The sequence below is a fragment of the Cryptomeria japonica genome, chromosome 6, assembly GCF_030272615.1.
Source record: "Cryptomeria japonica chromosome 6, Sugi_1.0, whole genome shotgun sequence".
Lineage (NCBI taxonomy): Eukaryota > Viridiplantae > Streptophyta > Pinopsida > Cupressales > Cupressaceae > Cryptomeria > Cryptomeria japonica.
Window position 1 is genome coordinate 42,089,811 of NC_081410.1, and position 14,367 is coordinate 42,104,177.

The following is a 14,367-nucleotide window of genomic DNA, read 5'->3' on the forward strand; positions in this document are numbered from 1 at the left end:
GGACCACTTAAGACCCCTTGTGACACATGTTCACCCCTTAGGACCTATTAGGACCACATAAGACCAAATGGTGTCGCAAGTGGTCATATGTGGTCCTAAGGGGTCCTTAAGACCACTTAAGGCCCCTTGCGACACATGTGCACCCCTTAGGACCTATTAGGACCACATAAGACCAAATGGTGTCGCAAGGGGTCTTATGTGGTCTTAAGGGGTCACGCATGTGTTAGAACACATGTGTGACCCCTTAGGACCACATAAGGGCCCTTGTGACACATGTGCACCCCTTAGGACCTATTAGGACCACATAAAACCAAATGGTGTCGCAAGGGGTCTTATGTGGTCCCAAGGGGTCACACATGTGTTAGAACACATGCATGACCCCTTAGGACCACTTAAGGCCCCTTGTGACACATGGAAACAAGCTCATCAACTGTCGACAAGAGAGCAATTGGAGAAAAGCAGAGGAAATTGTTAAAGGGTGATAAATACATAGAGAGTATGCAATACAAACAAACAATGTCTGGAGTGTGTGATGTGGTCTCTAATTTATGTCCGAATGCACTAACTAGTTTTGGAGTTGGACGGGGAAACCTATCGGGCCATGCTTGGAGGAAATCAATGTGTTCGTGCAAGGGCCACCTTTTTTCTATTATGAGAATGATTCTTTTGCACCGAAGGATATTTGGAAGACAATTTCTGAAAATTTCTATGGTGTGGAACCAGAGTTGGAGTCGAAGTACACTTTTCAGCCTCTTAGAAGACCAAGAGGCTATGTACACAATCTCCCAATAGAAGGGCGATTTTGAAAGCATCATTCTCTGGTCTTCTGGAAGTTGAAAATTACTTTGAGTCCACCAACTATGGTTCCACAACATAGAAATTTTTGGATATTGTCTTCCAAATATCCTTCGGTGCAAAAGCATCATTCTCATAATAGAAAAAAGGTAGCCCTTGCATGAACACATTGATTTCCTCCAAGTGTGGCCCAATAGGTTTCCCCGTCCAACTCCAAAACTAGTTAGTCCCTCCGGACATAAATTAAGACCACATCACACACTCCAGACATTGTTTGTTTGTATTGCATACTCTCTATGTATTTATCAACCTTTAACACTTTCCTCTTCGTTTCTTCAATTTATCTCTTCTGGGTAGCTGATGAGCTTGTTTCCATGTCATTCAAGATAATGCAGGTGCTTGGTTTCTTTTACGAAATTTACTTGCACCACTTACAACCTATTAGGACCACATAAGACCAAATTAGGACCTATTAATTAATTTGTACATATGCAAAATTGTATATTAATTTTACTTAATTGTAAATTAATTTGACTTAACTCGGGGCCTTAATTTGACTTAATTTGACTAATTTTCAAATTAATTATTGTATATGCAAATACATGTAATTGTAAATTAATTTGAATTAACTTGGGGTCTTAATTTGACTTAATTTGACTAATTTTCAAATTAATTATTGTATATGCAAATACATGTAATTGTAAATTAGACATATATTAAAATTTAAAATTAAATTTATAGTTGTTTAAATTTCTTTTGTGCATAGTTCTCTAGAAATTTATCTTAAATTTGTCTTTATATCTAGAAAATTTTAACTCAAGTATACATTTATGACGTTTAAATTTCTTTTAAATGTATATATCTAATTTTTTTAATTTACATGTTTAAATATGTTTAAAATGATTTAAATGTATGTATACATTTTTAATTATTGTTTAATGTGTACTACATACATGCACATGTGCAGATATATATATAGATTATCCACTGAGCATCATGTCTGACGAGCCGGGATCACATAACACAAGTAGTTCTGAACCTAGTGTTCATCCTCGTGGGAGTGAGCAGACGTCACATAGGTCTACAACAACTCCACAGGAGAGACAACAGCTCTACAATCAAACAACAGAGGTAGTCCAACGTGTCTTAGATCATTTAAATATCACTTTGGGAAACATGCGTGATCAAACAAATAAACAAAAGGGTGAGACTATTAGACATGAGCTAGTTCATATGATTGACCTCGTCGACAATTATAATCCATATGATGAGGTCAACACAAAGGAATTCTATAGATCCCTTTCACGCAGTGTACGTGGTACTATGAAATTGGACACGGTGAATGATAGGGGCTCCACAGCTGATGTGAAAACCATGTTTCCTCATTATCGGGCCTTTGGTAGGGTGAAAGGCTATATGCCTACCAGGTGCACAGATGCACTAGTAGCACCATTTATCTATCCTAGATGGTTAGCCACTCATCATAGGTGGCCCCAAAAGGATGAGTTGCCCCTTTATTTCTGCAAACAATTGTTTGCAGTTTCATTTGTTGGATGATGTTGATTACACCGATTTTCCGAAATATGTTGGGCAAGGGAAGGGCAGATTTTCAGATAAGTTTAGACGACCAAGTGCACCCCCGCCCGTTAATAAACGGGCATTGATTGGTCCAAACCTTGTGGTTCTTCCCAAGAGTGCAGACCTAGCACATGCTACAGATAGTGTGCCAGATAACACTCGACAGTCCATATTTTCCAGTATTGCTACTATAGCCACACAAGTGGATGAGATGACATCAGATCGAGTGGGTAGATATTTATTGTGCTCTCATACTAGCATTCATGATGCATCAGCGAGTGATAATCCATATGTTCGAGTAGACATACAATCGTCGATGGATGTTGCACACATGCATGACATAGATCCTTTACGGCAGATGAGCGCATGCTTATCCAATGATCTCTTGGATGCATATCAGGTCATTGCTATGGAGCATGGGATCCCACTGCAGGATGCCCCATCATTTGTTAGGCGTGCACTTGGTAGACTGAGTGCATCTAGCCGTGGTTGTGAGCATATAGATTCTCAGCCTAGTGCTACTGCACATCCTACTGCCCCGCCCCAGCATACAACAGTTGGTCAGGATACACCTCCTCCTCCTTTTTATACATTAGTTGATCGAGCCACAGTACCTGATACTGGATTTTCGGGGATGTTCACTACCATGCTTATGGAGCCAGACAATGAGGGGGATCATGTTGCAGTGGGCTCCTTGCATGATTTTGACATCAACAGGATCAGACGAACCTTACATGTTGCAGGAGAGGTATGAATTATATAATATATAATTTACTAATGTTAATTTAGATATTTTATATAGCTACTTGATTGTACACATGAACTGCATAGATTAAATTAATACATATATATATATATATATATATATATATATATATATATATATATATATATATATATATATATATATATATATATATATATATATATATATATATATATATATATATATATATATATATGATTGTATTTTTTGAACTATATAGGGTATCACGTTAGGGTCGATGTATGGAGATTTGGATGCTGCCACTGACCTAGTTGTTCATCAGGAGACACAAGTATATATAAAATTTAAATTATTTTTGTTTTGTTTTTAAGTTCTATTTAAATGGATATCTAGGTGTTGATTAAATTTCAAGCAATTTAAATTATATATATATATATATTGTCTAGGATGAGTGAGCCTTGCGCAGGATGAGTCATTCATCCTGCAAATGTTCTAGAGTCCAACATGCACGCGATAGAGGTGTTAGAGACCCCGAGGTATGTTTATCTACAACCATGTGTACATGTACATGTTCAAGTAGATTAGATTTAAATAATAATGAATGTTTAAATAATGTACATGTTCAAGTTCATGTGTAATTTATATTGCAGGCACAGGGGGCAATGTTTGAGGATTTGCACATTGTCACCGACCCTGTTCATCATGAGACATAGGTACATACATTATAAATTTAAATTAATTGAATCTTAAATATTTAAGTTCTATTTTTAAAGGGTTAGTTTGCAAGTTATAAATATATGTGTACACATGTATATCTAACAAAATTTCAAAATTGTAGGATGCACCACTATCACACAGGTTGAGCTCCTCATCACATAAACGTCCTAGAATCCTGCATGCACATGGTGGTGATGTTAGAGACTCTTCAAAGGTATGTTTGTCTTCGTACAAATGCTCATAATCTATGTTACTTAAAAAAATTTACTTTAGTACATTCAAATTATATGTTTAATGTACGATTTTATGCGTGCATACTCTATTGCAAGCGCATGGATCGAGACATGCTTCAGGACAGGGCCCCGAGTGACCCATTCTTTGTGTGTGTGTGTGTGTGTGCATTTTATAGACATTTCATATATATTTGTACAAGTGTACTAGACATTTCATACATGTGTATTGTACACATTTCATATGCGTATGTGTACTAGATATTTATTTTCCATATTTCATGTGTGTGTGTGTGTGTGTTAGATAGATCTACACTTCATAGACATATATGTGTATGTGTTAGATAGATCTATATTTCATACTACTTTGCACGTTTATATATAGATAGATTACGTTTTTGAAAGTTAAAGTGTTTAAATGATAGAAGCTCCAAGTCATTTGAATTTAGTTAAGTGTTCTAGTTAATTGTACATGTGTATGTGAAAGTTAAATGTTTATGTCTATTTTAACTTTGTTCAGTGTTAAACAAATTTAATCGTTAAAATTTAATTTAGTTGTTCATTTTAGTTAAGTGTTTATGTAAATGTTTAATGAACGAACTTCAAAAATTTAATATCCCCTTAAATCCCCTTAAGACCACTTAAAACACCTTAGGACAACATAATTAGATGAGTCCAAACAACATAATTAAATGAAACAATATATGTGTAAATATAAATGAAATGAATGTACATAGATGAATAAATCGAATCCATGCATGTGTAAAAATATAAAAGAATCAATGACGCAAATATCCCCTTAAGACCACTTAAAACACCTTAGGACGACATAATTAGATGAATCCAAACAACATAATTAAATTAAATAATATATATGTAAATATAAATGAAATGAATGTACATAGATGAATAAAACGAATCCATGCATGTGTAAAAATATAAAAGAATCAATGATGCAAATATCCCCTTAAATCCCCTTAAGACCACTTAAAACACATTAGGATGACATAATTAAATGAATCCAAACAATAAAATTAAATGAAACAATATGTATAAATATAAATGAAATGAATGTACATAGATGAATAAAACGAATCCATGCATGTGTAAACATATAAAAGAACCAATCCCCTTAAATATCCCCTTAAATCCCCTAAGACCACTTAAAACACCTTAGGACAACATAATTAGATGAATTGAAACAATATGTGTGTAAATATAAATGAAATGAATGTACATAGATGAATAAAACGAATCCATGCATGTGTAAAAATATAAAAGAATCAATGACGCAAATATCCCCTTAAATGCCGTTAAGACCACTTAAAACACCTTAAGACAACATAATTAGTTGCTCATTTTAGTGAAACTATATATACATGCGTAACTATATATACAACATAATTAAATGAAACTATAAATGTGTAAATCAAAATTAAATGAATACGTAGATGAATAAACCATGTAAAATCAACGTATAAAACGTAATGCATCAACAAAACTAAATTTCCACAAGTTATCCAAATTGCTACACATGTCTAAAAATATCTAAATATATATATGAGTTTATCAAAATAAGACCTATCTAATATATTTTACTTGTTCAAACATGACAAGTGAACTTAAAGCTCGCGGTACATATAATCTGGATTCTCCCTATCTTTTATAATTTCTAAAAAAATTTCATGATCTTCAATAGGCAACCTCCACTTTTGGTTGCCACGCCCTATTTTTGGCAATGTCTCCAACTGCAATCTTGTCGCTATTACTAAGTGACTGTAGTGTAGAACTTTTTGGCCAGGCATATAATCAATGAATGTTACACCATTTGTATCTATCTTTATTTGTTGATAATAGGTGCCTTCAACAACAACTGAACCAGTGGGATATTGTTGCCCATCATCATCACTGACTGATTCCAATAACTTGCATTTTGGTTGTGTGCATCTCAGTAGATAATAATCTACACTTTCAGTATTGTCAGGATCATCAATCATTGCAAAAATATCACCTGTGAAAATAGACCATGCATGTATATATATTACAAGCAATATTAGTTAATTACACATTTTTAAATTAATTTTGAACAATATTAAATTAATGAAGAATTTAAAAATTTGTACATGTACATATATGTAATTTACAAAATATGCATGCACGCACCTATAACAACTAAATCAGAAACACATTCATAATCAGCTAAATATAGAGGATCATGAATATCAATAATGTCACTATCTTCGTAAGGAGGCATTGTGAAAAATTCTTTCATATCCCATTGCAAAACATATCCATTAGCAATATTTTGACAATGAGTATCTCTGTTGTTCGCAATGCAATCAACACAAAAGAATGATTTTCCTCTTGCAAGAATAACACAAGGCTTGCTAAATCTCGTAGTCATGACTTGATGAAAACTTCTACTACCATTAATTGATTGACAATTATAAAGATTTGATCGATCAATATCTGACAGTACAAAAATTATTTAGTCAATTTTAGTTCATTTCACACACACACACACACACACACACACACACACACACACACACACACACACACACACACATATATAACTTCCCAAAAATAACACTTGTTGTAAGTTGTATCATGACCAGCAAAATGATTTTTGCACCATTCAATAATATCATTAGAATTGCGTATGGTGTTACCTGTACAGAAGCTCCTTCTTTAGAAAATTGGACAACCCACATGTATGTATGTATATATAGAAGTTCCACAAAAACTTTATGCTACATCAAGCATGTTGTAGGGATAACCAATTAAAAGCTTTTGCAGACTTAAATTGCCCTGACATGAATAACATATATATTAAATATATATTTAAACTTTTGACCTGTTATATACAATCAAAACATATATATATAAAAAAAACTTAAATAATCAATTTCAAATCTAATGTACTTACCGACACATCCATATGACCAGATCCAATGTTGTGTACATTCTATCCCACGATCTTTAATATCTTCAAAAAACATTCCAAAACAATGTGCTACATAGCTCTTATCATGACACGTATCATCACCGATATAGAAATGGACCTCCTTGATGATAATGTGTTCATTTTCAATACTCTCTATACCATCGACATGAAATTATGCATGTCTATAGCAAACTTGTACAAATATTGCAACTTGATCAAAATGATAATATTGACTTTGAATTTTTGTGTGAGGACTAAATGTATAGTTCTCGGAGAAATCTACAATTGAAAGAATACAACCTAATGGAAAACAATTCTTTGAATCACGAAACTGTTTAGCCTTCCATCTTGCACCATGACAATGTTGGATATGTGGATATATCATATTACAAAATCTATTTATAAACTGAATGTAGGGCAATTCACTATCTTTCAACATAATTTTTTTGGTTTCAGTTCCTGACTTACTTTGGTATGTCTCATATTCAAATCTCTTCCATATAACTAGTGCATGAATATCAATATTCTTAGTTTGCAACACAAACTTACTCAAAAATCCACAATCATTGCATTCACCTTTTATATATTGTATTTTGAACTCATCAGAATCTTCTAATTTATCGCATAAAATAGACTTCACAAATTGTGTTGTACTTGTAGGAATAACGAGATTTGGATTAATTGTTGCCATGAACTTCTTATATGATTGCAAGTTTAGATGGAATTCAACATGATTTCGACAACAACAAGTTTCACGTACCTTATTTATACGTACAAAGCAAGGACGAAATCTCTCAAACATCCTTTGGCAAATCTTTACATCTGAATATTCTTGCTTGAATGTTTCAAACAATTCACTTTGTGTTGTATCTAAGAAATGTTTTGGATATGTAATCTTTTTACCATCTTCATCTATCATCTGTATAGTATCCCTTCTATTGGAAGAAACACAAGATTGGTTGGTCCAATAATCAATGACCTACCTTTTTACATCTTCAGAAATTGTCTTTTCGAGGAACCCTACAAATATTTATCCAGTTCTTTTTTATGTTTTCATCCAACATATTTATCTTCTTAATGTATTTTTGAACAGTTCTTCTAGATACATGCATTAATTGAGAAATTGCGTTAACTTGTTTTTTACAAGTCAATTCCTTACTAGTAATCATAGTCATCAATGCTCTACGTGCAACACTTAAATCAACACCTTGACTTGTGTTCTCAATACAATTCAATGCTTCTTGTAAATTTTCAATTATAGTTTATTTTACTAATGTATCACTCGAACTTTTCTTATTACCAACACCCAACAACTCCAAAACAGGTTTCATTTCCCTTTTCCTAAATAACTTAGCAAATAATTGTCTTAATCTAATAATAGACTTATTTTTAAAATAATCATCCCACAAATTCTTACAATGCAATTTTAATGTGCTTTCAGGTATCATATCTTTAGATGGAATTTCATTGAAAAGACTATCTTCATCCATTTCCATCAAATTTTGCATACCAGAAAAAAAAAATCATCTCGTACCTGAGTAGATGTTTCTTGAACATCATCAGGTTGATCTTGAACAACAACGGATTGTTGTTGACTACATTTTGTATGACCTTTCATCTTATTGTCCATTTACCATCATACAACCTTGATCTAGTCCTCTTATTCTCCATTGCAAAAAATATTTAGATCTTCAAAATTTTGTGCTTTGAACCTAAAAACAACACATGCAAATCTTCAAAATTTAGTGCTTTGAACTAAAAAGGTTATATATCTAATAACTTTTCGTCAGTTCTTAACCAAAAAAATGTAATTAGTGAAATGTATAAATAATTTTGCATTTTTAAACTTAACATGCGTAAATTTCCTCCATTTAGATCATTTGACTTGAAGTCCAATTTTTATAATTTAGAAAATGAAAAAATAAGGCTCAAGAAATTTAGGAGCATTGATAAAAAGTAAGAAATTAAGTATACTTCAATTAGATACATTTGACTATATGCAATATACATATGAACGTGATTTAATAATATTAATTGCTTGAAATCACTTAGCTAATATATAGAGAATTTGAGTCAAGTATTAGAAAATAAAATATAATATAATTCAATACTAAATAGTGTTGGATATATGGCCAAGTAATGGTTATCGTCGTATCGCAATGACTAAAGAATATGGTTAATCTAAAAAATATTTAATTTCCAAAAAAACATCTAATATTGTAAATTAAGCATGATTGAAAAAATAATTTCAAATAACATACTTGGAAAAGGTAGACAGCTTCTGAAAAAAAATTCAAAATCTTCACCCCTTTACAAAATTAGAAATATTTGCCCCTTTATAATCTTCCTACTCACTCCAAAATGCCACTTTATTTGAAAAAAAAAAAAAAAGAGATTTTTTGCAAAAATAACTTATTATTTTCAGAATTATTAGATTTGGTTTTTTTAATGGAAAAAATAATTCTTTTTTATATGCGGTTCAAGCGACCGGTCGCGTTGGTCCTCATAGTTTCAGCCAGAAGGGTTTTGGCCGGAACTATTTTTGAATAGTTCGGATCGGAACCCTTCCGGCCGAAACGTCTCCGACGGAAACGTTTTCGGCCAAAACGACTTATGTGGAATGCCAAGTGGCAACCACATCAACAAAAATGATGATTTTCTCAAACTTGTCACTTCTCCAACAAAATACCCTTTTTAGAGATCGAAGTCACAATTCTATTCAATATTTTTTTTAACGTTTTGATTACATTTAATATATATAAAAAATAATACAACTAGATATTCTTTTGTTCAATATGAGTTTGCTTTGAATATATATATATCAAATCACTTCAAAAAAATTGAAAAAAATATGGTTCACTAGAAAAGAGAGTCTTCTCCAAAAGGGTATTTTTAGTTTTTAGATTATCATAAATTGAATAGACAAATTGTGGTGGGAGACAAAAACTGTCAAATTCTGATATATTCAACTTCCAAATGCTATTACAAAGAAAATATACATCAAATTTTTTTTAATTTTTTTTTCATACACTATATAAATATGTGATCTATAATTGATATCAAAATGAAAAAAAAAAAGTTGATTTACATTTACTTTTGAGGTGGAAACCAAACCCCCTGTTTTTCAATATTTTTCAGCAATAAAAAAATGGACTTTAAAGTTAAAAAAAACATAAATTATTGACAAAAAAATTTCAAAAAATAGTTGACTTAAATTCAACAAATTTTACACATTTCATCAGTTTACATCATCTTCAAATTCAAAATGCACATGACATTTTTATGGCGACGAAATTGAACAGTTATTGTTGTGTTAGCCTTTTCCTTTGTAAAAGTGTGACACGGGTTTGTACTTTTACCCCTATACATTTGTATACTTTTATATCTTCGTGTTATTCTAGCTAATAAAAAAGCATATGCTCAAAATTCTCTAGTTCTTAATGAAATTTCATTTGCACAAAATCTCTAGTTTTGAATGAAATTTAATTTACAAACCTTTATCATATGATGATCCATATAAGGAAATATAGTAAGCATATCTTAGAAGATTATATTACTTTACTTCATCCCAAATAAAGGAATAAAGATCCATCCTTGAAAATCAATAGATTTAGCATAATTGTCCATATATGCAAATGTAAGAGAAACTTCTATTTGTATATCAAGAAAATTTCAAAGAAAGAATGTGGACAAAACAACTTGGGAGAAAAAAGGAATACTACATCAAACATTTCAATCCAACACACGATCATACACAAAAGAACTACATAGGTATGGAAATAAAATGAAAACAAAAATGTTAATTGCTCAGATAAGAACCAACTCACCTAAGCTTAGATGCGAAACTGGAAGATGGATGATATCTAAAGAAGAGTGCGCATATAGAAGATGTAGATATTGCACGAAAAGAATGGTAGAGATAGAATGGCATTACATCATGCAATGTGCAGCTTACAAGGACATTAGGATCAACTATATTGAGACACTAAAGGTAAACACCTTGAATTACCTCTTCGAAGAAGAAAGGATAACAAGAGTTGCAGACTTTTTGATCAAGATACACAATAGAAGATCCAAGATGCAGAAGGAAAAGGAGGTCCAATAAGCACAATGTTTTGGAATCTACATGCTTTGCTTTGCTTTACTAGCTACCCGAGGGTCCCATAGGCTGTTTGGCCTCGTAGACATTATTAAAAACATTCATTCATTCATTATCTCAAGTTTAGCACTTTTATTAGTAATTTGTATTTATAGAATTGTAGAAAGGAAATTAAATTACTGAAATAACGCTCACAAAGCATTAAAAAACTCACATTAAAAAGTAGTTCAATAACCGAAATTAATAGCTATTTCATTAAGGCATTGTGGTTTTCAAAATGAGAATAGCTAAAAATAAATGGAATTTTCTTGGATCAATGGCAAACTCGGAAAATATTGATTATATCTATATGCAAAGGAATGCAGTTAGTATTAAGCTATAAATGATTTAATAATTTGATACTATAAAATAACCTATCCACCATAGCGCTCCTTGAGCATTTCAGGAGGCTCTTCCTCCATGATTCCTAATCCTTGGGAGGCCAAGTATTGGCGAATGCTGGTCTTTCGATCACCAAGGAATGTATGGTCCAAGAAATTTTCATGAGCCATCTTCCCGAGATTTTTTGCAGCCAATACACTGCCAGAAAAAGGCATAAACCAAAGGTTAGCAATTTATAACCAATTTTAAATACAAAATAGTCATGGTAATTAAATTCATGAACACTAGAATCTACAAGATTTTTTTAATATTGGGCAAAGGAGGGTTTTTGAAAGCGTCAAACCATTTTACATGAGCTAATCAGATAAGACATTGAAGCCCCACAAACAGCTGAGAAACAGCAACAATTAACAGCAGCACAAGGGCTGGAAACTGACAAAAAATACAAAAATTCCCACAAAACAAAAGATCAAGACCAGCAGCACAAGTGGGCACCAAGACAGCTACAAGGATCGCATGTGGCTAAAGAAGAGAACACAAAGCATCAAATCATGGCAGCTTAAATCCAATGGACTCCAAAGAGCATTGCATTCTATCCATAGTCTTATCTGCAGGACCCAAATTAGAGCCCTTCTCTACCAATTCAACAAACAGAATTGTTGAACCACACACACCTGCCTATAGGGGCACTCTAGAAGCATCATCACTGACACGAGAGCGGGGGCACCACGACCACTAGAGGTTGTCAACCCCAAATTTCTCGAAGCATTATTACTTATTCATGGCATTTATCCTCAACAGCAACGTTGATTGCCCTTTAAGATTGTCTTTAAAGTTAAATTGTTTTGATAAGTAAAAGCTTACACATAAACAAACAAGCCAAGGAAGACAACAACCACCAAAAATGTTTTTGCATTTCATTTCCTTTGAGGCTAACCACTCAAGCTCCTAGGGATTCAATTAGAGTATGTAGAGAAAGCCAAGCACTACGTCAAAATAATGGGTGCTAAGAGTAAAAATAATTAAAAAAATTGCAGTGGCATATGTAACTTGATGATAATGATTTTTCAATCATGTACAGATCCATTTTTTTATATGGAGACATTCAAGAATGGAAGACCTTACGAAAAAAAAAATCGAATCAAGACCCCTCTTCCTACAACCTCATTAAGAAGAATTTAAATTAGCTTCTTATCTACTTTTCATTTCAGACCACCTGATTATAACATCTGAACGTTAATAAAATAAGTGAGCATACTCCAAGAAAGATGAGAAACAAGGATTCAATTTTCATAATAATGAATGTCTTAGTATGTAGGGAACCTTCAATGTTTAGTAAGAGGGAGATTAAACAAAGTGAATAAATAATAAGGCATTTCAGACATGTTTGACATTCTTCTGTCTTATACATGTGTATAATGCCAAGGACTGTTTGAACATTAAATACACAATGCAGCTCATTATCTTTTTGGATCAAATCATCAAAGGGTTTCAAGTAACCTAGGACATCTTCAAGATGAGCCCAATGGTGACTTTCATTATCTTTTTGGATCAAATCATCAAAGGGTTTCAAGTAACCTAGGACATCTTCAAGATGAGCCCAATGGTGACTTTGTGATGGGATATATTTAACATGAACCCATTTTTATAAAGTAATGAATAATTTGCATATCCATGTGCTCAATGATTACACATGCATGGCAAAGAAAAGAAGAAAGCACATGAGAAAAAAACATGGATAGATCCTCAAATAAAGTTCTATTCTCAATTGCACATGTTTTCCCCTACACTACTCAATCATGGAGATGAGTTGGACGATCTATCTGCACAGCAAACTTTGCTCAAGAAAAATTGTTAATCAAGGAAGAATAAATTCTTATATTTAATGCTAAAGAAATTGCACATGTCACATGTTCTCTAAGGAGGGCAAGACCTTGCAAGCACCTAGAAACCAAAGTAATGCTCAAACGATATTTTCTTCATTCAAACGACTGTTCAAAGAACATATACTGAATAAAACCAAAGAGGGTCAATCTAATCAAGTTGCTCAAGCGATATCTACTCAAAGTCTCAAATAAGAAGTGAAATATTTTCTTGAGAACTTGACTCCATTGCCAACAAACAAAAATATTCATCTCTGAGTGTTCCGGCTTCAAATCCAGTAGCTTCTATGTGCATTGATGATAAACAGTATCAGTCTCACTTAACATCTCTGGAATAAGAAAGTTTGCTGCTAGAGGTAGAAATTATTCTTCAAACTATCACTTAAGGATCATATCTAGATAAGAAAAGTGGTCTTCTTCTTGAAGATACTATTGCCTCAGATCAGAGGACAATATGGAGAGAATAATGTCAAAGAGTGAAATTTTCCTACAAGATCTTAAGGAAGGATCGCTACTAGAAGACAAAGGAGTTTCTCTAAGATTTTCACTCAATCCCCAAACTCAAGTTTGCATGAGCCTCAATTTTGGCAAATGGAACTGAGCCTATGCCAAAGTATGATAATACAAAAAATGAGCAATGCCAAGAGTATGATAAGGAACTAGGACATTAGGTTCCCATCACTCGTGAAGATGTACCACAACATTAGGATTCTACAAGATATATTCAAAAAGAGTGGATAAGGTTGAATACTTCCTATTTTACCTTGAGCAATAAAGTAGCGATCGATTCTTACTTATGCCTTTTCTACATGATCCTCAAGTCAGCCTAAACCTTGGATTACAACAAACATTTTTCATCTGTTTCAAGGATACGTGCTACCATAGTTGGACTCTTAACTAAAAAGGTGGGGTGGTTAATTTTCGTAGCACATAAATGATTGTCTAGTCAGTCCTATTTTTTCACTCCCATTTGTGAGTGGGTGTTTTTGTTTGTGATCATAACATAATGT

At 32.8% G+C, this 14,367-nt stretch overlaps 1 protein-coding gene across 2 annotated transcripts in view; it reads right to left on the reverse strand.

Annotated features, from left to right (window-relative positions):
* Positions 1-11,324: 11,324 nt before the first annotated feature.
* LOC131072140 (uncharacterized) overlaps positions 11,325-14,367 on the reverse strand; it is a 148,989-nt gene continuing 145,946 nt past the window's right edge. For both annotated transcript variants that reach the window (XM_058008210.2, XM_058008208.2), the window contains exon 8: positions 11,325-11,672. In XM_058008210.2, coding sequence (XP_057864193.1) covers positions 11,507-11,672 — 166 coding nt within the window. In that variant the 3' untranslated portion in view covers positions 11,325-11,506. The remainder of the gene's footprint in view (positions 11,673-14,367) is intronic.